Here is a 25,452-nt window from a genome sequence, read left to right as displayed (position 1 = left end):
ATATCTATCAGCAGAGAATGGACAAATGAACTAGAGTGTATCTGTGGCATGGAGTGCTATGTACCAGGGGAACGAATGAATGAGCATTTATTTAGTAATGTATCAGCAGGCCCTTAACCTCACATCATTTCGTGCCCAAATTCAAGTTGTTAATAAACACACCCAGTTTGATGCCATTTATAAAAAAGTCAACAGCAAGCAAAACTTGATATATTATTATTATTATTTAAAAGATTTTATTTATTTATTTTCAGAGAAAGGGAGGGAGAAGGAGAGGCAGAAAAACATCAATGTGTGGTTTCCTCTCGTGGGCCCCCTACTGGGCACCTGGCCTGTAACCCAGGCACGTGCCCCGACTGGGAATAGAACTGGCGACCCTCTGGTTCCCAGGCCGGTGCTCAATCCACTGAGCCCCACCAGCCAGAGCTAATATTTTATTTAAAGATACATATGTATGTAGTTTAAATGATTAAGAAAAGTCAGGTAGTTACACAAATACCTGTGGGAGGTTAGAAGGATACGCATGAGGTACCACAGGGGACTTCAAGAGGCTCTGTAATATTCTACTTCTTAAGTAGGTGACAGGCACTTGTGAGGGATCATATTATCAGGTTGGCCCGAAAGCCCACCACGTTTTTGCCATACGATGCCTCTAGTAGCACTCAGTGGTCTTTAACTGCGTTCAAAACAATTGTGTTAGATTGTACGGTGACAGCCGTCATATCAGCGTGCATTTAAAAAACTTACCAAAACGAGTGAATTTTTATGTAGCCATTTTAAAATTGAAGATGGATGAAAATAAACATTTTATGTTTATTGTGCTTTATTATTTCAAGAAAGGTAAACATGCAACTGAAATGAAAAAAAAAAGAGATTTGTGCAGTGTATGGAGAAGGTGCTGTGACTGATTGAACATGTAAAAGTGGTTTGTTAAGTGTCTTGGTACTATTGACATTTTGACTAAACAGTTCTTTGCTGTGAGGCTGTCTTCTGCATTGGAAGGTGTTCAGCAGCACCCTGGGCCTCTACCCGCTAGAAGCCAATAGCAGGAGATACCCGACATACTCAAAATATCCAAATCAATTAAGTTATTGGTGAAAAAGAAAGATGTGTCTTTTATTTTACAGAAAAACACATAACAGACTTTTTGGCCAACCCAATATTTTGATATGTTATATATATTTTTTCTTTAAAATTCTTTAAAATAGAAAAGAGACATTGTATTAAAGCAGACACTCCACAGGAAAAAGGGTCCTATGTGGTATCTTGGGGGCCAACCATTTCCATCTATTTAGCAGGACAATGGGGTTTTTCAGCACTGGAAGATGGGCTGATAATCCGTAGGAGACAATATAGGGCATTGCCCTTTAGGGGATGGTCAGATTCACATTTTTATTCCGTTGTGAACCACCGAACCAACTGCTCTGCAGCAGCCCCGACTGGGCTAGACCCAGGAAGCCCTCCCTGGGGTGCGGGAGTCTTCCTGGTCCACAGCGCCCCGCCCCCTCCTGGCAGCCTTGAGCAGCACAGGCAGCAGCAGCCTGGTCTCAACAGGCACACACGGCACTGGCCTCGAGGGCAGTAACAACGGGCAGCAGAAAGGACTTTTATAGGTTCTTGATGCTCACTAGCATTTAGACATGCAGTGTTTTTATGATGGGGAGAGAGAGAGAAGGGAAGGAAAGAAGGGAGGAAAGGAGGGAGGGGGGAGGAAGGGGGGAGGAAGAGGGAAGGAAGGGAGGAAGGGAGGAAGGAAGGAAGGAAGGGGAAGGAAGGAGGGAAGGAAGGAAGGAAGGAAGGAAGGAAGGAAGGAAGGAAGGAAGGGAAAGAAAGGAAGAAAGAAAAAAAGATATTGAAAAAGCATAAACTGAACTTAAAGACATTCGGCTTTCAGAATAAGCTAAGACAAACACTTTTCTCACACAAAAATATCACCCTTTTCTAAGCAAAACAGCGAGCAACTTGCAAACAAAGCTGAAGGAGGAAAGGAGAGACAAGGACCGTGGGAAGTGCTCTCAGCAAACAGCTGCTGTGCAGAACTCGGCTCCGAACCAGGAAGAGAGAAACGCGGTGGGCAGATGATCCGGGACGGCGGGACGGAGCTGTTCTCAGGGGTTGGGCACATCTTGGTGGAGGTGGATTACACACCCCCTCCACACTAGCTCCCCACAGCTCTACTTGAAATAGCCCGCACGCCCGCTGAAATCCAAGCCTGCGGATGCCAGGTTTACACCTGGAGGCGAGTCCTCTTGAGCCGCCTGCACTCAGGCAGCCCCGCTGGGTGCCCGACGTCCTCACGCAGAGGGTCAGGAAGGCCTGGGTCCCTTTCCTGAAGTCAACTGAAGCTCCTCTTGTCTCGGTATCTGTGCATCTTTCTACCTCTGTGTCTTCCTCTGCGTCTCTTTCTCTTCTCTGTCCCTTTCTCACTATCCATGTCTCTATCTGTCTCTCTCCTATGTCAGGACTGTTGGATTTCAGAGGAAAGAATCCATTTGGTAATAAAAGAATTATACAGCACATACACAAAGAAAGCTGGGTTTCCTTTTCAGTAGGTTGGTCTCTCTCATTCCCCAGGGTGCCCTTTCTTGCCCTGTGCACATTTATGTCATTCTTGTTCTAGTCTCATCAATGTCGAGATTCATCTCATCTTATGATACCCTGTCTGACAAAAGCTCTCAAAGATCCAACACACCCCCACACCCTCTGCCTCCGCCATTGCCTACAGGACACATCCTGGGCTCCTTAGTTAAGAATTCAAGGATCTCAATGATATCAAGTCCTCTTTTCCTCTTTCCTTCTTCCACCACTGTTATTTATTAAAACCTACTGCCTCTCCCCTATGAACAGGTATGCTTGCATGCTTAACACAATACATTTGTAAACTTTAGTGACCCTGCAAGGGTAACTGTGGTTCATTTCACTTCGTAGGTAAGTCAACTGAAGCTCACAGAGGTGAAGCGACCTAAGATCAAAGACTCTGTCACTGGCTGAGCCTGACTCCAAGGCAGGTCTGTCTGGTTGCTGCTCTTCTCTGAAAGAAGAGGCCACTGTGCATGCCCAGGAGCCTGGGATTCAGAAAACTAACATTTATTGATCATTTTTACTGTGCCAGGAGCTTTTCAGACATTGTTCCTGCTAATCTGTACAAAATCCTGTGAAATTGGTATTATTACTTGCATTTTATCATGTGGAGATACAAAACTCAGAAAGATTAAAGAACTTGATCAAAGGCATGCCAAGAGCAGAAGGCAGAGCTAGAATTTGTCCTCGGACACTCTGATTACATGGTGCCATTTATAATCTGGCTCCAAATTGTGTCTTCAGCTTTTTCCCCCCTCTTCAAAGGTCTCAATAGAAAAACTGGTCTACCAGTTGACTCTGGACTACATCTTTTGTTTTCTTACCCCAAGACTTTGCTTAATGCCCTTCTCCACATTGCCATCCTGTTCCCTCTTCTATGTTCTTCTGCATAGCCTCCCCATCCCTCCAGCTACATGTGTCCTGTGGAGACAGAACACATCATTGAAAGGCCCAAATCAAGTCATGTTTTAGGAATAAAACTCTTTTGAAGAAAAAAAATGGAGGCTTCATGAAAGATGGGGAGGCCAAGACCTATCAGACACACGTACGTGTCCTCCTGCGTGGGGCTGTCCACACACAGGTATCTGCTCCATTGCAAACTTGGAATCAGCTCCCAGAGTTTGAAAGAATCAACAGATGTTTAAGACAGTATTCACACCTTCTGAACTTGGCCTTGGAATGATGCCATGTGTCCCAACTCAACTGCGAACCCCTTTGGGGCAGAAACCATGTTTTAGACTCCTGATATTCCTTCCCATCCTCCATTTCACTAACACGTCGCCTACTCACCAAGACACTCCTGCAATGCTACTACACTCCGGTGGCACTGGCTCTGTCCTGGCCTGGCCCGGTGGGCCGTGCCATGGCAAGGAATCCTTACAGGATCAGACTCGTCCCCAAGTCCAAAGACATTCCCTCAAAACTGCCCCGTTCCTGACCCTTTCCCCAACTCAAGACTAGAAGTTTAGAGTTGAAAGAGACCTTAGACACCAGCCAGTCCAAACTTCTCATCTCATGAATGTGTGAACTGAGACCACAGAAGAGAAACAACTTCCCGCCCCTTAAATGGCCCCGCACAGAAGGCTACCTTGAAGGAAATCCCTTCAAGAAAAGGACCATGACATGTTGCGTTGCTGCAGGTGCAAAGTGGTACCATGATAGGAATGGAAATGATTCCAGATTCTCTGCTCGTCTTGATAAGTAAAATAAGGTATAAGTTATTCAGGGGATAAAGTTCTTTGGTCTTTATATAAATTGCTCTGCTTTGACACTGTATATGACATATCTCCTTGAAGCCTGATGCCGCTTCTCAGTTTGGGAACAGAAAGGTATGAGATAAGAGTGGGCAGAGGAATATGAAATTACAAAGACTTAGTCAAAGAAATTTTGACATTTGTAGAAAGAAATTAGTGATCAGCTGGCATAGCAAGTCCCTTTTACAGAGGGGTAAACTGATGCCCAATGAGTCCATGGGATTTGCCCAGAGAGACGGCGCATCAGCGGCAGAGCTGACCTGGGATTCTGGACTCCCAATGCTGTACTCAAGTACTCTTCGCAGCATCTTAAACTCCCCATCTCTCATAACAGCCCAGGCTAATAGTCATTTCCCATTTTTAACAGGAAGAAATGCACACAGGGAGGACCAGACACAGCGTGACTAGACGGAGCCTGGAATAAAGGTTCCTGCTGTTGCGCCCTGCCAGCCATCACCTCAGATCTCCAATCCAGCGCTCACGGGAAGTTTTTGCTAATGCTGTTTCTAAGTGAAGACAGAATGTACAGTCCAAGCCAGTGATAAGAATTCTCCCAGTAGCCTGGGGCTATTATAATGAAAGCGCATAACTTATCTCTTTCTACTTGGCACTTTGTTAATTAGGAAAAGAGAACATTAAAATTGAGGCATTTACTTAAAACCAGGATAGCCCAACCCTCGACTGCATACAAAACGAGTTCAAGGGTATTCTACTATAAGAAAAACTAATACACAAAATGCAAATTTCTATTAACCAATTAAGGGTAGTTTTTATCTTTAAAAAACACTGTATGTTTGCTTTTATAAAGGTATCACAGCTTTTCTCTATATACATAGTGAGTTTCTGTGGCATATCAACATGGTATAATAATGATTTTTAAAATCCCAACAGGTTTTTTTCATGGAATTGAAAAGCTGATTCTAAAGTATACGTTAAAGAGCAAAGGGTCAGGAACAGACAGGACAATTCTGAAGAAGAACAACATGGAGAAGGATTACCCACCAGGCAGCACGACTTTATAAAGCTGTAGACATTAAGACAGCGGGGCACGGAGAGAGCGGTAAAGAATGAGCGTATAGAACTCAGACGCACACCCCCCACGTGTGCGGGTGCGAGTCGCCAGCAGATGCCATTACCAACCAGGGGGCGCGGGGGAGCGAGGCGCTGATTCCCACTGGGGAGCCGCAGGGACTGAAACAGGAAATTAGGCGCCTCCTTCTCCATACCTAAAAGCGCATCCCAGGTAGATTAAAGCCCTGAATGCAAAAAACAAAAATTTCTAACTTTTAGAATAAAATAAAGGATTTGGTTAACTACCTTAGAAAAAGGAAGTAGTTTTAAAAAACCTAGAAAACATAAATCGTAAGTAAAAATTTGAAATGTAACTACATGAATAAAATACTTTTTTAAATCATTGATATAAGTGAGATAAAAGATAAGTCACCAAGTAGCAGATGTTTGCTACACATATTATTAGGGATTAGCATTGAAATGTCTATATTGATGCTCATTAATATATACTGTATATATAACTAATATATCTATAATATGCTTATTAATGTGTATCTACCTATACATGTTTATATACCAATAAAAATAGGCAAAGCATATAAGCAGTCAATTCACTGGAAGACGAACAGTCGTGAAATTGTGCTTAGCCCCGCTAGCAACGGGAAAATGCAAATCCAGACAATAACAACATATCACTTTACATCCACGAGCGTGGCCATGTTTAAAAGTCTGATGACACCAGTATCGGTAAGAAGATCCAGCGAGAAGGAACTGGGACATGCTGTCGGGGGCGTGGAGAGCGCCACGAGCATGCAGAAGACCACTCTTCTACCAGGCGACAGGGCCGAGGACACGCCTGCCCGACAGTTCTACCTGGGAGCACGTGCTCAAGGAAACACACATGAGAGTGTTGACTGCAGCACATTTATCACATCCCGATCGGAACAGTTGAAATGACCAATATCAAAACATGAGTGAATAAACGGTCACATATTCATATGGGAGCCACTGTAGAGCAGTGAAACCTCACGAGCCAGAACTTTTCAATTCAACTCGCAAAAATGTAAAACAATCAGTCACAAGAGGATTCTTGCCATGTCATTGCAGTTGTGAGAAATGTAAAAAAATTCAAAATAGTGGCGTGCAGGGTGGGTATCCACTTTCTGCCTCTGGGCCCCGCTGTATGGGACCCCATGCACATCCTCAAAGGTCCCCCTCCAACACACAGCCAGGTCCTCCTGGTCCTCACCCCGCTTCCTTTGGAGAAACCCTGCTCCACTTTTGTCAGCCATCTCACCACCCAGCTCCCTGGTCCATCAAGTCGGCCACTCCCCCCCTCGCCCCGCCCTGGGGCTGCAAGGCATCTTGTGTGTCCTGCATGTCACTACACAAGTACAGTGAGTCCTCACCGAACCTCATCGGTAAATCTGAGACTTTAAGTGAAAGGACATATAAGAAAACTGATTCTACCATAGGCTCCTTGATATAAACAAAAAGTAAGTCGCTATGGCATCTCATCACATCATAATGAAACAGTGATACTTGAGGGCCTGCTGTAGTTGTATGCGCGCGTCTGCTTGCTGGACTGGATCGTGAACCCCTAAGGCAAGGACTGGTGCAATTCCCTTTGAAAAGCATTTGGCAGAAACAAGTATTTGTGATGTTAATGGTTGTGTCTTTATAGTGACTTCTATATCAAATGCACCCTTACTTTATGCCTTTCAGGGCTACCATATAGTTTATATGAAACTGCATTCAACTTCCTTATATATTTGATTCAGTTTTAGTCAAACTGAAGATTTCAAACCCGTTAGTGGGTAGTAAATATAATTCAGTTCTTTGTACCATTAAGACACAACATTGAGGATGATAAGTAGGATGTTATAAAGGCCTCAGGTCACTGAAGAGATTTCAGTTTCTGCCTGTGAACTTTTCTCTCCATTGAGAAAACTAAAATCTAACGGTAGCAGCCCTTTCTCTCCCATTTGGTCAGGACTCGCTGGCATGGAAGAGGTCCAGCTGCCGAGGCTATAGCAGACCGGCTCCACTTTGCCCCCATCCCAACCACTTCAAGAGACTCCAAATGCCAAACAACTCTTCGTGCAATGAGAGTCTGTGACCTGTCGCCATCTGCTGGGTGACTTGGGAACTACCACCCTCTGGGGATGCTCTGCCCACTGGCTTCGGAGGAGCCACTGGGGCGCCCCGCGTCTGTGATCCTCAGAAGCTGCTGAGCTCTGGAATCCCTGATGGCTGTGTGATCAGGACTGCCCATGGGCGCGGCAGTCCTCAGGGCCGGAACGAGCCTACACTTGCATTTTTAAATACGGGAGAGCCCAGGAGTTAGATCACAACTAATTGTGTTCCAGATCTCACACGAGTGGGAGTGAGAAGCTGGAACCACCAAAACGTCGTAAGAGACCTGAGCTTTAAAAATGGGTAGTTCCATCCTTACAGTAGATGATTTTCTTCTTCTGGAAAAAAAAAACTGCCTCAAAAGTGTGTTTAAGTATGGATAGTGTCTATCAAAGTACGAGTGGCTGGACTAGCAGGTAAGAGACTTGGGTTTCGAATGCCACCCACAATACATGGCTGTGCACATCGGTCTACCCGTCGGTAACACAAGAGAGAGGTCGCAGTCCTGACCCGCTAGGCTTCACTGAGGTACCGAAAGGGGACGTATGCACGTGGATGTGCCAGAAGATAAATAAGGATGCTGTCAAGTGGCCCCACTTTGTAAACAACAGTGAAACAATCTAAATGCCCATCAATAAAGAATTACAGAGATACAGTAGAGTTTTAAAAAGGAATATCCTGTGCTTATTAAACTTAATGAGGTAGGCCTACATTTACTTATATTCAAAGATGTGTATAGCATTTTGTTACACAACAAAGTGTATACGTACTATGATCTCATTATTGGATTAAAAAATTCTGGAAGATCATATACCAAATGTTAATAGTGATAATGTCTGGATGTTGAGATTTGAGATAATTTTCATTTTTATTTTATACAGTTTTTATGTTGTTTGAATCTTTTTCTCATAATAAGCATGGATTACTTTTTTCTATTTAGAGACGACCAAATGGCGGTTTCTGCTTTGGGATTATTACAGGTTTCCCTCACCAGCCCCCTGCCCCTCCAGGGTCCTGCCCACGTGCCAGTGAGAGAGACTTTGCTGAACCTAAGGAAGGTCTTTTCACTCCTCTCAAGCGCCACCCGCCTCCCCCACCCATCTTCCAGTCTTCCCGTCTCTCCTTGAGCAAAAGCCAAGTCCAGTGGCCTCCCGTGGCCTCCTAGGTCCCAATCAGCCCCCAACAGCTGTGACCCCCTGTCCTTCCACTCTTCCCCCTAGACCAGACCTCCCCAATCCGGCTGACAGATCTCCCTCCCCTCCCTGAACACAGACACCCCAGGAGCTCCTGCATCAGGACCTCGGCATTTGAGGGAACGCTCTTCCCACAAGTGGGTGGGAGGATGGATGGATGGATGGATGGATGGGCGGATAGATAGACAGATAACTGACCCAGGTGTATATATCCTGTTCTTGTGCAAACGTCACCTTCTCAGGAGGCTTTCTCTCACTGCCCATCACCTTCCCTGTTTAGTTTTTCCCCGTAGCCTTCATCACCATCTGACATGCCATCTACATTTCTTCAATTTCTCTCTCCTCTGCCTGTCAGCCCGGACTAGAATGCAGGCTCTGCAAGGGCAGGGATTCCTTTCGTCTGTTTTGCTTGGGGCTGAATTCTCAGCATCTGAAACAGTGCCTGGCACGTGGCGGGCACTCAGAAGTCGTCTGAGAGAATAAGCGGGTACTTTGCAAGGTGACTTGGGAAACTGATTCTTTAGAAGATGGGAATCCCACTCATAAGGTGATCACTAGGCCAGGAGCTACCACGGAGGGGCCCCGGGGAGGCTTCCGCATCACTCTGAGCTGCCATTCCTTGGGCGCTGACTGAGGTAGTCCTGTGCGGCTCCGTGAGCGTGCAAACCCTCAGCCAACAGAACTTTCACCGTGGGATGTGATGATCTCCTATGCTCCTTGCAATATGCTAAATAGGCAAGAATGAGGGAAGGTCTACGCCCTAAATCTGTGTGAAAGACCAAAAAATAATTCACACTTTTGGAATCCACATAAAAGTCACCATTCTCTCATTATATGAGATGACACTACCCCTTCTTGGGGTGACTCCTTTCTTATGTGCCCCCAGGTCAGCCTGTGCCCTTCTGCCCCTGTCCGGGGCCTGAGGAGGCTGACCCGCCTGGCTCCCAGCAGGGCTCTGCCCATCAGGAACCTACAACGGGAGAGTGGAAGGAGGGAGGAAAATGAGTCAGAGTCTTTGTTCTTCCGCTTCCATCCTAAGAGGCTGTCACAGGACACGCGTCTGAAGGTCACAGCTCTCGCCGGATGGCCCTCCCTATCTGTCTCCAGAAGTTGGTAATTGCTTCCTCTTGATTTCCTTACATCTGTCTGAACTTTTGCAAATAGTCCCTCCAAATGACCCAACTGCACGTGCCTCTGTCTCCTGCTGAGCGTCTGGTGACACCTGACATCATTAGAAAAGCCATCTTTTCTCCCACGGTTGTTTCTGACTTGCACGTGTTTGTACGTTTGTGTCCCACATTTGGCTGCGTAATCAGACGCGATCCATCAGACTCAGCCCGCGGCAGCGTGCCTCCTGTCTGTCTATCACTGCGTCGGGCTGACTTCCTGCAACGCCTTCTCTCAGCTAAACCACAACTGTAGCTCTGCTTGCTCTCCTCAAAGAACCTGCTTCAGGGATTGAGATGCTAAGAAACCATTCAGATGGAGAGTTGTGTAAAAGCTAGAAGGGCTTTACCAGGAAGAACGGCGAAGATTAACCATGAAATGAGAAGTCTAAGGGAGAGAGAACAAAATGGAGAACAAGGAAACAGAAGGAAACAAAGGAAAAATGGATAACATTTGGGTATGGCTCACTTCCACATATTAATGTTTAAAAATCCGTTGGAACGGAGAGGAATAAATAGCATACAGTTGCTCACATGTGGCTGTGAGATACCAGCTGACTGATTGAGCAGATGCTACAGTTGAAACTGGGGCAACAGCGTGCCTTTGCTTTGGAAAATTATATTGGCTTATTTATCATTTGCCTTAGTCTTTCCTCCCTAAGTAGTCGGAGGGGATGAAATATCGGTGCACTGATAATAAGTAGATGTATAGTGATGATGGATGTACAGAGGCTTCGCAAGAGCAATTAGCAGGTGGCAGGAACTTACACAGCGAAGTGGGCCATCTCCTTCAGAACCAAGCCGGCTGTGCCGATGACAGTTGCTCAGATTTACACACTGAGGCCGCCGCACACCCAGGGGGCGAGCGGAGGGCACCTGAGCGCAGAGGTTCACACGAAGTGGTGTTTCTGTGCAGGCTGCACACTTAGCATGCAGACTGCCTAGGCTTTGAGTGAAACGTATCCGTTTGCTCTCCCTCCTGTTTCCTTGCGCGTCTTCCATTCCCAAGATTTACAAATCCGTGAGCTCACCAATTTATCGGCCTCTTTATTCCAAGTTCTGGGAGCCATGCCAGGCAAAGCCAGCCCTCCCCCAGCTTCTGTCTCGCTCCGTCAGGAGCAGCCCAAACCTGCCTGGATACAGGTGGGTCTCAGGCTCTCCAGGTCTCTTATTTATTTCAGAACATTCGTGTGAAGACTGAATTACAGGGATATCTATCCAGGTGACAATCTCATCCACACACATTCATTGATTCCTTCCAAGCTGGACAAAATTGTTCCCTGTGAGAGGATTCTCTAGACTTCCAGGAGGATCTCCAGAGGCCAGCCAACTCCGTCTCGGAGGCTGCTCCTGGACGGCCACCTGCTTTCATACCACGGAAATGTCACGGCGCAGGGGGCTGATGCCCCTGCCCTGTGCCACCACAGCCAAAGGACCCTCAGGGTCCCTGTAAATGCTTCGCTTGACTGGAAACACTACTGATTTCCTTCTTCTTATTCACTTCCCACTCTTTGCTCTCTTTCTTGTTCCTTATTCTTTATCCTGTGAAAGTGCCCTGCCTTCAGCCCCATTTCCCGGTTCTCTGGACCTTTGAGAATGGAGGTTGCTCACTCAGTGAAGTATTGAGTCACCTTGGTTCTATTGCCTAAACTGTCCTCTTGAATCATATTCCACAATACAGGAGTTTGAAATGGTTTTTACATTCTTAAATGGTTGAAAAAGCTTTAGACGTGGCGGTTGCCGATGGCCGCTCCCATGCCGAGGTGACCCAAGAATCCCAGCGTACTGGCCGTCCTGCCCTCCGGAGGAAGACCTGATGAGCCTTGGCTACGTCAATGGCCAACGGCGGGCAGGTTAAATGCAAACAAGCGGATGCACGCATAAAAACCAGAAGCACAGCGCTCGTGCTGTGGGGCTTTGCTCTTCCTCTTTTTCCTTTTGCCTGGATCCAGAGTGTGCTCAAGGAATGGCAGTTATGACACTTTTTTTCTGCCTCAGCACTTGAATCCTCTGATGTCTTTTAAATCCACAGCCTTCTAAAACTCACCAGCCAAACAAAACCCACTCTAGAGGTTCTTCCTGACCAAACTCGTGTGGTGCCTTGTATTGTATTTTTCCACTTCCTTCAGCAAAGCTTTTGCTCCTGGACCTTTGTTTCTGAACTGTGACATTCTAACGCCCGCAACCCCCAAGGACAGAGCTCAGGGCGTGAGCCCTAAAGAAAGAGCTGCAGACCGGTTGGTGCCGCCCAGGTCGGGCACACCACCCGATAGCAGCCCTTCCTGGATCCAGTCTCCTTCATCTTGAAGAGCGAGGAGAAGCCGTGACCTCTATTCCCATGTGTTTACCCAAAATAAACCTGAGAAGTAGAAAATACTACCTACGTCAGATTTCACTATACCCATTTTACGGATGAGGACGCTGAGTCCCAGAGAGATTAAATGACTTTCTCAAGAAGCTCTCACGGCCAGGTAGTGAGAGCACCGTTCCCCTGGCCTTCAGACCCAGATGTGCTGGCTACTTTCCGCTGTGCCTGGAGGAGCCCAGGGCCGCAGGCATGAGGGGCGTTCAGGGCTGGTGAGGGCCTTTCCAAGGCGGCAGGCTACACAGATGATGGAAAGTGGTGAGGGTTTGGGAAAGCTGCTTCCCGCCTCTCCCTGATCACTACCTGCCTGTCCTGGTGCAGGCCACCACCTTCTTCTGTCCCCACTTCCGCCTCCTCTGCTCACTGCTGCGGCCCGTTCAGGGCCATGGTTGCCACGCAGGAGGCCACGCTGGTGACCAGGATAAAGGAAATCTCTTTTGTGGCTGCAGAGTGACGACATCTACTCAGGAAGCTGAGCTGGTCTATGCGGAAAGGGTCAGGCAATTAAAAACAAGGGCCCAAATCTCTGAGCAAAACTGGGCAAGTGCCAGATTCACACGTGGACACTTGCGTGACAAAACACACAAACAGACACACAGCCGACGGTGGCCAAACAGAGTGATGTCAGAGGGAGCAGGAAGGCAGAAGGAAAGAAAGTGGGGTGAGGAGTGCGCGTGAGGAGCAGAGAACAGTGCGGAATCAGGTTTATTGTAGAAATTTGATTGCTTGGAGCCAGGGTGGGTTTGTCTCAGCTCAGTAGAAGGAGACATTTCTGAAACTGCTGAAGAAATAGGATTGTGGGGAGAATACCTCAAAAACCTAAGAAACTAAACATCTCACATGCCTTCCTGTGCAATCTCTGAGGCTCCAAGACCATAATTAGACGTATTAGGACCAGAGGAGAAACTTAGCATAAAAATGATAAAAGCTTATTCTTATGACCAAGAAGGAACACAGGCATTAAATAAGGGCTTGGTTAGAAAATGTCTCTTTTTCCTTCCCCACCCTCCACACTACCAAATTGTTCTCTTGATCGCTGGAGTCTCTCTCAAACACCTCTTCTCCATCTTTATTGCCTTGAACTTAACCCTCCCAGGTTTGCTTTCTCCCTTCTTTCTTTCCTGCCTCCCTCTTTTACTCTATGTACTTTTTTCTTATTTGTGTCGTACTGTAATTCGGGGCATTCGACTTGGCCTATAAACAACTTTGTCAATGCGGCAGCTTTGGCAGCTTCCTGGACCACCTTTCTCCTCCCACCGCCCACCTCTTTGAATTTCCCAGACAGTAGCAGGAGAAAGCTTCCCAGCCTCCAAAGCAGCGTCTGTGTTGTCAAGTCACATCTGGTCATTCCTGTACACAGTCGATATTTACGGAGCTGCCCCTTTGTGCAGGGTGTCGGGAAGCAACCTTGAATAAGTCATTCCAACCCCAGTATGGAGCTGACCCTGGAGGCTCAACACAGGCAATAAGAGTTTCAGGCCGTGAAAGGGCCAGGAGGGCATCAAGCAGGAAGGGGCTGGGGTAACAGCCAGGGTGACGCCTGTCTGCCGAAGAGACTTCCCCGCTAAGGAGGGGGCGGTGGGGACGGTCTTGGGAGAATCTGGGGAGAGAAAGTTCCAGCAGAGAAAGGGGGGTATAAAAGCCCCCAGGCAGGAGAGAGAAAACGACTTCTGACAGGGAGAGAAGAACACCTTGGCTGGGGACTGCCCAAGGGCGCCGGCTCCCCTTCAGAGAAGAGCTGGGTTCTCTCTCTGCCTGCATCACGGGAACAGGGCGGGCACAGCGGGCTGGGCTGGGCTGGGCTGGGCTGCTGGGGTTACAGAAGTGCCAGGGGAAGGTTAGTAGAAGTCTAAAGTTGGTCACACGTGTGAGTTATTTTTTATTTCATTTCATTTGTCTTTGGTAAAAAGGAAAAAACTTTTTGACTTTGGCCATTTCTATTATTTACAGTCCATGTTGTCTTTACTTGTCCCATCCGTCCTGGATCCCAGAGACTAAGTGCCTGGCCGGGCGGTGATGTGTTCTCCAAAGCCACACGTGCACCGTGTCTATGCGGTTCCGCAGAGACCCCTGTTCGGACCGGCTGGTTTACGAAATCAATCACAGGGGAAAAGGAATGCCATGGGGCACTAAGGCAAATTATAATGCTGTTGGCATAACTTAAAAAAAATTAGCAGGCTGGGGCGAGGAGTGAGAGACATAACCTTTGCCTGTTTCCTACAGGACCAGTGGGTGCCTCCGGTGCAGAGGACGGAAGCAAACGCACGGGGGCGCCACTATTTGTCGAGGTCACTGAAATGCAACGCCTCTCCTTAATGCACACAGACACTGCAACAGCGGAAGGTTTTCTTCCGTTGCACACTGACTTTGTGGAGATAGTTGTGTACGCTGAGTGCACCTAGCACTGCTCCAGAGAAGCCATCAATACCCCCTCCTTCCTCACTCACTCAGGCGGAGCGCTGATAAAACTCTGGCCCTGGCTTTCATCAACCACAGACATAAAAGCAGGGGAGATCTATGAGTGTTCCCACGCAGCAATTAGGCTGCTAATAGGGGCTGGCATTAATAGGCCCTGGGGCAGTCAGTGCTTGCTAGTTAGTCGAGCTGAAGTGTTATCTTTCCTTGGAACAGAGGTGGGTGGAATCTAAGGGCCCGCCCCCGGTACTCTGCCTCAGCCGTCAGCCTGGACATCCTGTACGGCAGCTCGCTGCTCAGGGGCGAAGGGGGCATCGCACCAAGAACACACCCCTGTAGGAAGGACCCTGAGGAGGGGAGAGGAAGGAGCAGGGACAGCAGGAAAGCCCAAGAGGCAGCAATACTGTTCTCAGAAATTCCTGCAAGGCCACGTTCAAACCCACCCTTCTGTTCACCTGGGCTCGGGTCTAACCAACCAGAAGGGCTGCGGGCTACCAGCTCCCAGGCTGCACCGGTGCGCACTGGGTGACCCTCAGGCCTCTGTGCACATACAGCGTAGCTCACAAGTTTTAAATGAAAAAAATTCTCACACGTTTGCCCCGTGCCACCAGAACTTCCTTTGTCCGATGTATTTCACCGCTGACCTCGCCGTTCTCGCGCTGTGCGTTAGAAGAATGGGGACGTCCTTTCATTTGACTCTCACTCAGGAATGCGGCTTTGCAGTCAGCCAAACCCGAGTTCGAATCTTGCCTGCATAATTTTCATTCTTGGCAAACTACATGACCTTTCGACAACTCAATTTTTAAAAATCTATAAAAAGGAAGACTGTTCCTCCGGCACAGGGAGGATGGACACGGATCGGCTGGGTAAAGCGCTCACTGTGGTGCTGGTTCATGCACGGCTTTGCGGGGGCAGCTCTGGGACCTAGACTCCTTCGCAATGCGAACACATGCTACCTGGGAATTTGGTAGTTTGATATATTGGGAAATGAGTTTTGGAAACAAAATGAGAGTCTAAACTAAAAGCAAAGAAGTGTGGACTTGCCAGAGTGCTGGCTTCACTAAAACACCGGAAGTGACCACAAGAAGAAAAACACAACTGAGACCCCAACTACAGGACATTCTTAGGTGCCTGTGAAAGAGGCCACCTGATAAAGTCTATTTCTGTTATCCTGATTTAAGGAGCTATTTACAGGTAACAGCAGTTCAGTTGTATTTGTTTAAGAATACTTCATCATTGAGAGTTTTCACGGAATCAGCCACCTCCCCTGCATAATCACTTTGAAAGGATAAAATTTTACTTCGCTTAGGAGACCAGTTGTAGTGAAACGTTACACATCTGTAAAGCACTTTCACATCCTTATCCCACTTAATCCACAAACCTGGGACCCACCCACAGGGCAGTGCTGATTGGAAACTCCAAGACCAGACCGGTGCTTCAGTTCAAAAAGAGAAAGACCAAGGAACGCCCCAACCCACAATTCGTCCCACCCCAGCGGCCACACCCGCGCCCAGGGCCAGCGCGCTGCTCCACCTCACCCCTCCCAGCTCGTCTCTGTGGAGAAGATGCCAAGGGATGGAAGGGCGGAGGTGAGTGTGGATCCACTTACAACGGGGAGCAGAGGCGCTCAGTGCTGGGGAGGGCGGGCTGGGGACCCTGGTTGCCTGCCCAGTTGGCCACAAAGACAAACTACATGTTCAAAGACAGTCAGATCCGAGGCTGGCCCCTGGCTCCTGTTACCCCTGTTTTTGGCTACACATCACAAAGTTTAACCAAAGATTACAGCGTGGACCTCAGCCAGGAACAGTGGAAGGGGGCCCTCCTTGGATCTGAAAAGAATTGTTAACATTTCTTCTAGAAAGAAGGGGCTTCATTCCTCAGCATCTGCTTGGGGAGTTTTAGCTTCTAAACTCTAAAGCAGAAGGGGAGTCTAACAATTCATAGTTACTGTGCTTGTAGGAGTGTGTGTGGGGTCTCGACATATGTCCACGTCCCCCAACAATTCCATGTGAAGGGGGAAGGAAGGAGCCCTGGCATCCAAGGTTAGGGTAGAGGTTACTCTCAGAAGAGTCAGAATTCCTAGCACTTGGAGCATCTCCACCCCTTATACGAGCGGCGACCTTGGGAGTCAGCTGTGTGGGTGTGTTGTGAGCAGCAGGGAGGAGTTTATTCAGATCTACTAACCACTCGGCCTGCCCAGGGCAGGGATCAGGTGGGCGCCTTTCCTTGGTGGAGAGGGCCCTGGGGTGACAGCGGGGCTCTGCAGAGAAACTTGGAGGAATTCATCGGCAAAGCTGAGATTACAGTCTTCAAACAGAAAAGTGCCAACATTTCAGTTCCGAGGTCTCCCCACTACACAGGGTTCTAGCTTTATGTAAACGTGCCCCCCCCCAACTTTTAAAAGACAAAGATTTCTAAGCAGGGGCTGGCATGGTGGTCTCAGTAGCTGAAGTGTGGTTCTTGAATCAGTCCTGTGAAAGCTTCTTACGTGCTAAGCTATAATAAGAATCTGACATTTCGAAAAATCCCCAGGAGCTCGGCGAGACACCCAGGCTCCCCCTAGCCACCCCCCTCCAGCGGCACTGTCAGAGGAAGGAACTCGGGCATCCGCCGGACCCCATTCCATGTCAGCCCACTAGGGACTCCTTGCATAGTCCCTGACCGTCATCCGGAGGGGCCGAGTTACCTACGTGTCCTTGATTTGTGTGCAAACACTAGCTCTGGAGAGTGTGGGAGCATTATTTTTAATCCTGTGATTTTTAAAATGAACCCGTTTTCTCAAAAGATAAAAAGTAGGGGGAGGGGGCTGTGGTATGCGCTCTGTTCCTGCGATTGTGAAAGACAACTGACCTCTCACGCTCCCCAGGGATGGTGCAAAAATAAATCTGCTGCTGATCTCGTGTCCCTGTCGAAAGCCTCGAACTTGCGAAGGGCTGGGAAAACTGTGGCAGAAAAGGCCCAGGGGAGCCCCCTTGGGCTGCCCTCCTGCCAGGCACCAGGGGGGTCCTCCTCAGGCGACCTCAGGCGCGCAGCCACATCTGTCCTTCCGAAGGGCCCCGGTACTCACGGGAGGTCCGGACGGTGTCGCTGGGCTGGCTGCGGGGGCTGGGGCCGTGGGGATTGATGGCCCTCACGGAGAACTGATAGTTGGTATGCGGATCGAGGCCCTTGATAACCATGGAGTCCATCTGGATGCGCTCTTGGATTAAGGCCCAACTCCTGTCGAAATCTGGTCTTTATCGATTAAAGAATGAAACAAAACAAAAGGCAGTTGTTCAGAAACAGCAGAGGACGGGGACGCGTGCAGGCTGTGTCAACGGGCGGCACGTGACCCCTGGAAGCAATACTTGAAAACATGAACGAACATTTCCTACCCCAAAGTCATCTTGATGTGAAATCACAGGTCATTGTTTCTAAGTCTCTGCCAATAAAAGCAAGTAGATCACTTTTCGAGCTGGTTTTTAAGAAATGTTTAAAGACCAGCCACTTTTCCTTGCGCGGCCTTGACTACAGCAGGAAGAGCCCCACATAGGAGTTCATTGTCAAAGGCTCTGTCTTCCAGATGTTTCATAAACAAGCCTTCCCCCGAGAGCCCCCGTTCCCGGAGGTCAGGAGAGCACAGATTCCCTCCACTCACAATCTGTTCACAAAATAAACAAATATAAGTTTAATGGGGTGACTAATTTGAATGAATCGTCATGGGAAAAGCCAAGAAGATTCTGTTCATGGCCATCCTTCCAACTTTGAACAAAACTGCACAACCGGACCAACTTGCTGTGTTTTCATGTGTCCCAAGGACCCCCCCAGAGGGTGCGGTCCTCCACCGAGAGCTCCCATCCGGGAGCAGCAGGGGGCGGGGGGCCGGGGTGCAACTCTGGCGCTGACAGAGCCGCTCATGCCCGCCTTTGCCACGTCCTGGCCCTGTTTACGAGGGAGGACCCCCCAAAACCCCCAAAATTACCTTCTGGAGTGCGGGGCCCCTGGTAGTACAGGCTTCCCCTGCTAAGTGACTCTTCTAGGAACCTATCTGTACCAGTGCACCAGCTGGCGTTGTTGTGAGAGGCTGCGTTCCGCTTCAGTGAATTTTTTTGGAGGCCTCTTTCAATGCATCTGCCCGTTTCATGATGGGGAATTTATGAGCCATCTGCCCACACAGCGCTGAGTGTTCAGCAGTTTTTGACCCAAAATGGCCAGACCCCTGTGCCCCACCGTCCCTATTCACCTGATCTCACCCCGAATGACTTTGTTTTTGTTTCTCCAGATGAAAAAGTCCTCAAAGGGAAACATTTTGCCAACGTGGAAGAAGTGAAACAAAAAACAGCAGAAGCACCAAAGGGCATTAAAATCAATGAGTTCAAAAACTGCTTTGAGCAGTGGGAAAAATGCCTCTATGGGTGTATTGCATCAAATGGAGAGACTTTGAAAGTGACTTAAGTTTAAACATGTAAGAACAAATACACATTTTTTATGAATAAATTTTGTTTTTGGGGGGGTCCCCATCATAACTCCTGTAGGTATCTATTTTTCTCATCTGCAAAACGAGAGCAACGAAAGCACTTATCTAAGGGGCTGTCAGGCAGGTGACTAGGCTCAGCGGAGCGTCAGCCCCCAGCGTGTGTCCACCGCCATCTGCGGGCGCGCCCCACGTGGCAGGGCCAGCGGGCGGCCGGGCCCCTGCTCCCTCTAGGCCTGGGTGCGTGTGGCCAGGCAGCACCCGAAAGCGGCTAGTCCGGACGGAGAGGGGCTGTGAGTGTAAAACATACGCCAGATTTTAAAGGGAAAAAAAGAAAACATAAACTAACTCTTTGATTACATAATGAAATGTACTCTGGGTACTAAGAGCTGCCAGCTGGGAATGACTGTGCGTGATAGCGGGCAGTGTGAGTGGTCTAGTGGGAGTGGAGGTTTTGCATTAACAACTAGTAACGGTCACCATTTATCCAGTTCTTATGAAGTACAGCCACCCCTCCCCCTGATCCAGGGAGGATATGTTCCAAGATCCCCCGTGGATGCCTGAAACGGCAGGTAGTACCCAATATATACCATGTGTTTTCCTATATGTACAGACTACATACATACATATGATAAAATTAACTTATCAATGAGAGATTAACGAGAATAACTAATAAGAAAATAGAACAATTATAACAGTATCCTGTAATAAAACTTGTATTACACTTGCAGTAAATGTGGTTTCTCTCCCTCTCTTTCTCTCTCTCTCCTTCTCTCAAATATCTTAAGCACTGTACTCACCTTCTGATGTAAAAGAAGCACTTGACGGCTTCTCTTTGGCATTTCCAAATTGCTAGCATCTTACACTTTGGGGCTGCCAGTAAGTAAAATAAAGGGAACTTAATCTCAGGCACTGAGCTATCAGGACAGTCAGTCTGCCCTTCCTACTCGCCTCTCTGATGACCAAGATGGTGACCGAGTGACCAACGGTGTGGAGACGCTGGACAAAGGGACGTATCACATCCCCCGCGGGAGGGACAGACTGGGACAACGTGAGATTTCACCACGCTACTCAGAACAATGGTACAATTTAAAATTTGTGAATTATTTATTTCTGAAATCTTCGATTTAATACGTTCACGTCTTGGTTGGCCGGGGACAACGGACACTGTGGAGAGGGAAGCCCTGAGCAAGGGGGAGCCCTGGGCCGAGCCTTGTGCTGGCACTTCAGCCCACTGACAGTCCCCAGACACCCTATGCGGCAGGTATTAATATTAAACACCCCTCTCCCCACCCCCGCTTTAGAGAGGGAACTAAGACATCAGACAGTAAGTCACTCGCCAAAGGTCACACAGCTGACATGGGGTGAGGCCAATTTGGGTTGATGGGGGAAGGTTAGATTAAGAAAAATCTTGATGTTGGATGAAAAACCAGGGGGACAGCAGTCGGGGGCTGTTCTCCACCCTTTCTCTTGCTGCCTGGCTGCTCAACCTTTGTTCTGTTGCTAACCACCTCTGCTCACAGGTATTTAGAAGGCAGAAAGCAAAAACGATCAATGTTCATCCTTGGAGAACAACTTGTTGGGCATGGAAACTGAGACTCATTTTGCTGCAAGGAATTGCTCGGGTGACACGCAGATCTCTAACCGGTGCTCGCCTAGCTTCTCTAGCCCGAACTGCTGAGCGCCAAAGGGGGTCCTCACGCCCAGGAAAAGACGCTTCCGCGGGGTCCCAGGCCGAGGAGCTTGCCGGAGAATCCCGCCTCTGGAGAAGCAGAGGCAGGGCATGCCCTGGAGGAAGCAGGGCTCCGTAGGGCTCCGTCCTCTTCTTGATATTCTTTCCCTAAAGATGGGCTTCTATGTAAACTAACTTCAGCCTCAGTAAGGGGAAGGAAACACATTTACAAACACAGATTAACAAAGCATTTCACTGAGGAAAGCCACAGGGAATAAATACCCTAACAGTAAAGCCAGAAAAGATGTCATCTTCCTTTCCTGTTAGTCTTTGCTAAGCTTCCCTGTGGCATTTATAGAGGAAATGACCTATGACTGTTCTCAGATGCAACTGTTTACCCAAATATCTGCAACAGCCTTCATGCAAACATTACAGCCCCCTTCCCCACCCAAAAGGGTGATTATTTTGTATCTGTTCATTTAATGCAAGAAAGAAAGCTCTCTTTTCAGCCAATAAGAGATTAAAATCGTTAACCTTTTATTTTGTTATCTGGAGTGAGAGGCAAACTCCTGCAGATTGAGCCCCACCCAGTTCAAAACCTTTAACACTCGGCCTTTCTCCTGGGATTTGCATTTAAATGCTTTTAGAGTCTCAACGTACAGAAGGGCAGAGGTGAGGCTGAGAAAGAGATAACTGGGCAGAAGCATTATCTGAGATCCTCCTCAAAACAATTCCTCCCTTGTTTTAACTAAAGGAAATTATTTTATTCACCTATAGAGCTGTCAGTCAAATCACCATAGCAACACTCGCCGGCCACATCCCCCAACAACGGAAAAGCCAGCGGGACAGCCGTGGACTACGAATTCCCTGCCAGGTAAACAGGGGCGGCCACCAGCAGCGGGCACTGTAGGCACCTTTCCGAATAGCGGGCGCAGGCTGGGTCAGGCGTGCTGTGCTTCTGGAGGTGAGAGGAGCCCCTCCGGAAGGTGGGCGGGCAGCGGGACTCAGAGGCAAGGAAGGTGGGATTTGGCAGCGGCCCCCAAATCCCAGTGAGCTGATTCAGGTGATCAAGATTCACTCAGCGGTTCCCTTGGGTGGGAAGACACACTCCCACTGGCAATGCAGCATGCAGCCTGGTCACCGGGCACCTTACAGACCACTTCATCTGAGGGCCTGGCGGCTCTCAGGAACAGCGTGTGAGATTCTGTGTGTGAACAGCATTTTATTATGCTAAGGAAGGAGCCCTTGCCTTTCACCAGATTCTCAAAAGCTCTAAGAGTCACTTGCTGGTCAAGTCTGTCATTCGGCCCAAGTGGACACTGAAGGTAATAATGCACCCAAAGCCCAAAGTCACAGAATCACTGGGCAGTATGTTTTTATGTTTTATTCCCCTTCTTTCTGTTGGCATTTTAAGCACCTCTCCCACCGCCAACCTCATCCTCCGTGGACAATCATTTTTCTGGATTCCATCAAACCAAGCAGGTAGCCGCCATGGGCTAGTCGACTGGCACGAGAGCGATGATTATCAGCTGGGCGTCCGTCACAGGAGCTGTACGCTGGGGGCCCCCAGGAGCTATAAACATACCTCTGTCCTCGGGCAGTTTACAATCTAATTAGGAGACAATATACCTAAGGATCGGTAGGAAGCCGGTGCAAAACAGCGTGTTTCAAGAGCTCCATTTGAATGGGTCCATGTGAACCGAAATCCTGGGGAAAGTCCACGAGGACCAGGGAGAACTTAAGTTAGATGTGGAATGTGTTTGAGTTGGGAAAACTGAAAGGAACAGAGCATCTTTGGGCAGAGAAGGCCACAGCAACATCACCTCTGTGTGCAATGTGCACATAGAAGATGCTCAACAGTACCTGTTTGGATGGACACAGGCACAGAGCAGGTGTCTAGTAAAGTGTGGCTGAGTTGAACTGAAAGATCCTTGGGATCTCGCCTTGGGAATAACGAGACGCTCTAAACCCAGGGCTGCCAGACTTCGGCCGGCTGCTGGTTTGGGTAAAGAAGGTTTCTCTGGAACACAGCCACGCTTGTTTGTTTATGCATCGTCTGCGGGTGCCTTCCTGCCACAAGGGCAGAGCTGAGTGGCTGAGACAGAGCCCGCCTCACTGGCCAAGCATACCTACTATCTGACCCGGTGATCGCTGTACAGGCCTGGCCCAAAGCAACAGTCTTCAAGCTCGTTCGTGGCACTTTGCTAGTCTGGGGAAGCTTACGAACCTTCGCTCAGAATAACATTTTTAAATAAATAAAATTGTATACATAGAATCATCAAGGGAAACAATTATATTGAAAATAATTATAAAAACAAAAAATGATGATACACTAGTATACGTCCTTTTTTATTAATGCATTAAATAACAATACCTAGCAATGGATTTCATAACTATAGTACGTTTAAGGTAGCGATAAGCATAACTAGTATTTAGAGATATGTGCAACAATTGTAATGGGATAAGAAAACATCTGTGGTTCTAATGGTGACAGAGTCACAGGAATTGTTAATACCACTGTGATTTGCTGCCTACATTCGTATTTGAAGAAAAACCCCCCGCTAAGTTTGGTGAAGCTGAAGACGTAATTTCTGTTCAAGCAAAGGGCACCCTGGAATTCTTCCCCCGGACCTCTTCAGCATGTGCAGACGGCATGCCGACACCCTGTCCTAGAAGAGACGGAGTCCCAGGAACCACCCAGGGCGAGCACAAGGGGCAAGGGAACACTTCATGCTCAGGAAAGCCTCCACGTCTCTGTCAGTGTTATACACTGGCTTGATGAGGGGTTTGTTCTGCACTAAAATGAATTGCAGAGGGAAGTCCAAAACTACTACGTAGTCATCGTTCTAAAAAATATATTATTTGACCTTCAGCTTTCAGCCTTCTTTCTTTATTTACTAATCGGTTCAACCCGGCCAAACGACAAGCAGACGGCAGAATGGAGAAATAAGCTCCACCGGCATGTTGTCCCGGGTGGAGCCACAGAGGAGCAGACTTTCATTTACAGTTTACAAATGGCTCCCACGGCTGCTACACAAGAATTCAATTTATGTCAACTGCCATCCGTCTGCCAGGGATTACATCAGAAACGCTCCTGTAGGAGGGACTGGAATGCTCGGGGATCGATTTGTAGACGAGTCGGCCAGGCTTCTGCAAAAGCAGTGGGAAGGCCCTTCCATCCGAGCCTGGCCAGGCAAGCGGGCAGCCAGCAGGGCGTCTGGGATGGGTGCCAGCCTGGGGGGTGCTTCGGAGAATTTCAGTGTGGAAACCAGAGGTGAGGAAAAGGAATTCTTAGTGAAGCACCATTTGTTAATAGGCAGTCTCAGCTGACCTCCGAGCAGCTCATTCTCGCTAATTTCTAAGGCTGCTCCTGATGGTCAGTAAGGCTTACGCTTAAAAGGCGTAACTTCCTAAATGCTTAGTACAGAGAAAGGGAGATTGTTTCCCTTACTCCCCCCCAAATTAACTAATCATGAAAAACAATTATTTAAATATTTTAAACTCTATAGTTGTAGGGGCCGGAAGGCCGACATAGTGCCACGTCACTGTTAAGTATTGCAGCCATTTGCCCAGTTATTGATGCACATTCTTGTAAAACGCTATGAAAAAAAGTTGCCAATTCTCTCACATACTACAAAGAGCTCCAAAACACAAGGTAGCATTCAATATGAAATAAACTCACAATGGGAATTTGCAAGTTAATCTGATACATTTGAAGCCTTACCACATACTGATATTCATTTTATGATGAGAACACAAAAGCAATAAATAACATTGTATGGGGGGAGGGGTGGGGGTGTTGTGCACATACATGCTGGGCTTTGTCTGGCTTTGATTTCTGCCGTCGGTGCGGCAGGACGTTGGTTTCCATTGCGGCCCCTGAGATTAGTGGGACAGAATGCACTGAACCCTCCGTGGCTAGTGTGGCGATACATTTCCATTTCCATGGGGTTCAGGGTAAGAGAAAGAACCAACCTAAACAAAATCACCCACGAGCCACTCTTCGAAATGCTGAACAGGCATCTCTTCATCTTCCCAACGCTTCCAAGGGAACTGCTAAAAGCACCCCAATTTTACAGCTGCAGGAAATAAGGCTCAGAGAGGTCAAGGGGTTGCACCCGCCGGCACCAGCCCAACACATGGTGTGTTCACGCCATGCTCAGGGCTGTACGCCATGGAAGCGGGGCAAGCGGTCATCGCCCGCGAGGCATGGTGAGGAAGACAGACCTTGGATGAGTAATGAACTTCGAGTGTGGGGAGAGTAGCCAGCGAACGTTGTAGGTGTACCTAACCCAGTCTGAAGAGGAGGCAGACAATCAGGGAAAGCTTCCTGTAGGAAGTGATAATTAGGTGTCCTGAAGGATGAACAAGAGTTAGGTAGTAGAGTTATCCTGGCAGAGAACAGCAGGCATAAAGACTTCTAGCCAAGAAAGTACCTGGCTGTAGAGAAAAGCAAAAGAGGCCTCTCACAAAATCCATAAATAGGAAGATCTTGCACTGATTACGCCAGGCGCTGTTCTGTGCATTTCATGTGTATCAACAACTCATTTCATCCTACAACAATTCTACGAGGCAAGCAAATTGCTATTCCCCCGTCTTCTGCCTGAGGCACAAAGAAGCAGCACAAACAATACACCCAAGAATGAATGGTTTAAAAATGGTGGGGGTAAGGGCTGGACCTGGGAGTCTAGCTCCAGAGCTTGTATA

General features: G+C 48.1%; 1 protein-coding gene across 1 annotated transcript in view; it reads right to left on the bottom strand.

The window, feature by feature from the left end:
* Positions 1 to 25,452, bottom strand: part of EGFLAM (EGF like, fibronectin type III and laminin G domains) — a 139,093-nt gene that overhangs the window by 48,471 nt on the left and 65,170 nt on the right. The window contains exon 7 of the mRNA XM_054583952.1: positions 17,688 to 17,854. Coding sequence (XP_054439927.1) covers positions 17,688 to 17,854 — 167 coding nt within the window. The remainder of the gene's footprint in view (positions 1 to 17,687; positions 17,855 to 25,452) is intronic.

The sequence above is a fragment of the Pteronotus mesoamericanus genome, unplaced genomic scaffold, assembly GCF_021234165.1.
Source record: "Pteronotus mesoamericanus isolate MK-2021 breed Mesoamerican mustached bat unplaced genomic scaffold, CSHL_Meso_final contig_75, whole genome shotgun sequence".
In the NCBI taxonomy this organism is placed as follows: domain Eukaryota; kingdom Metazoa; phylum Chordata; class Mammalia; order Chiroptera; family Mormoopidae; genus Pteronotus; species Pteronotus mesoamericanus.
This window is presented reverse-complemented; position numbering and strand designations above follow the sequence as displayed.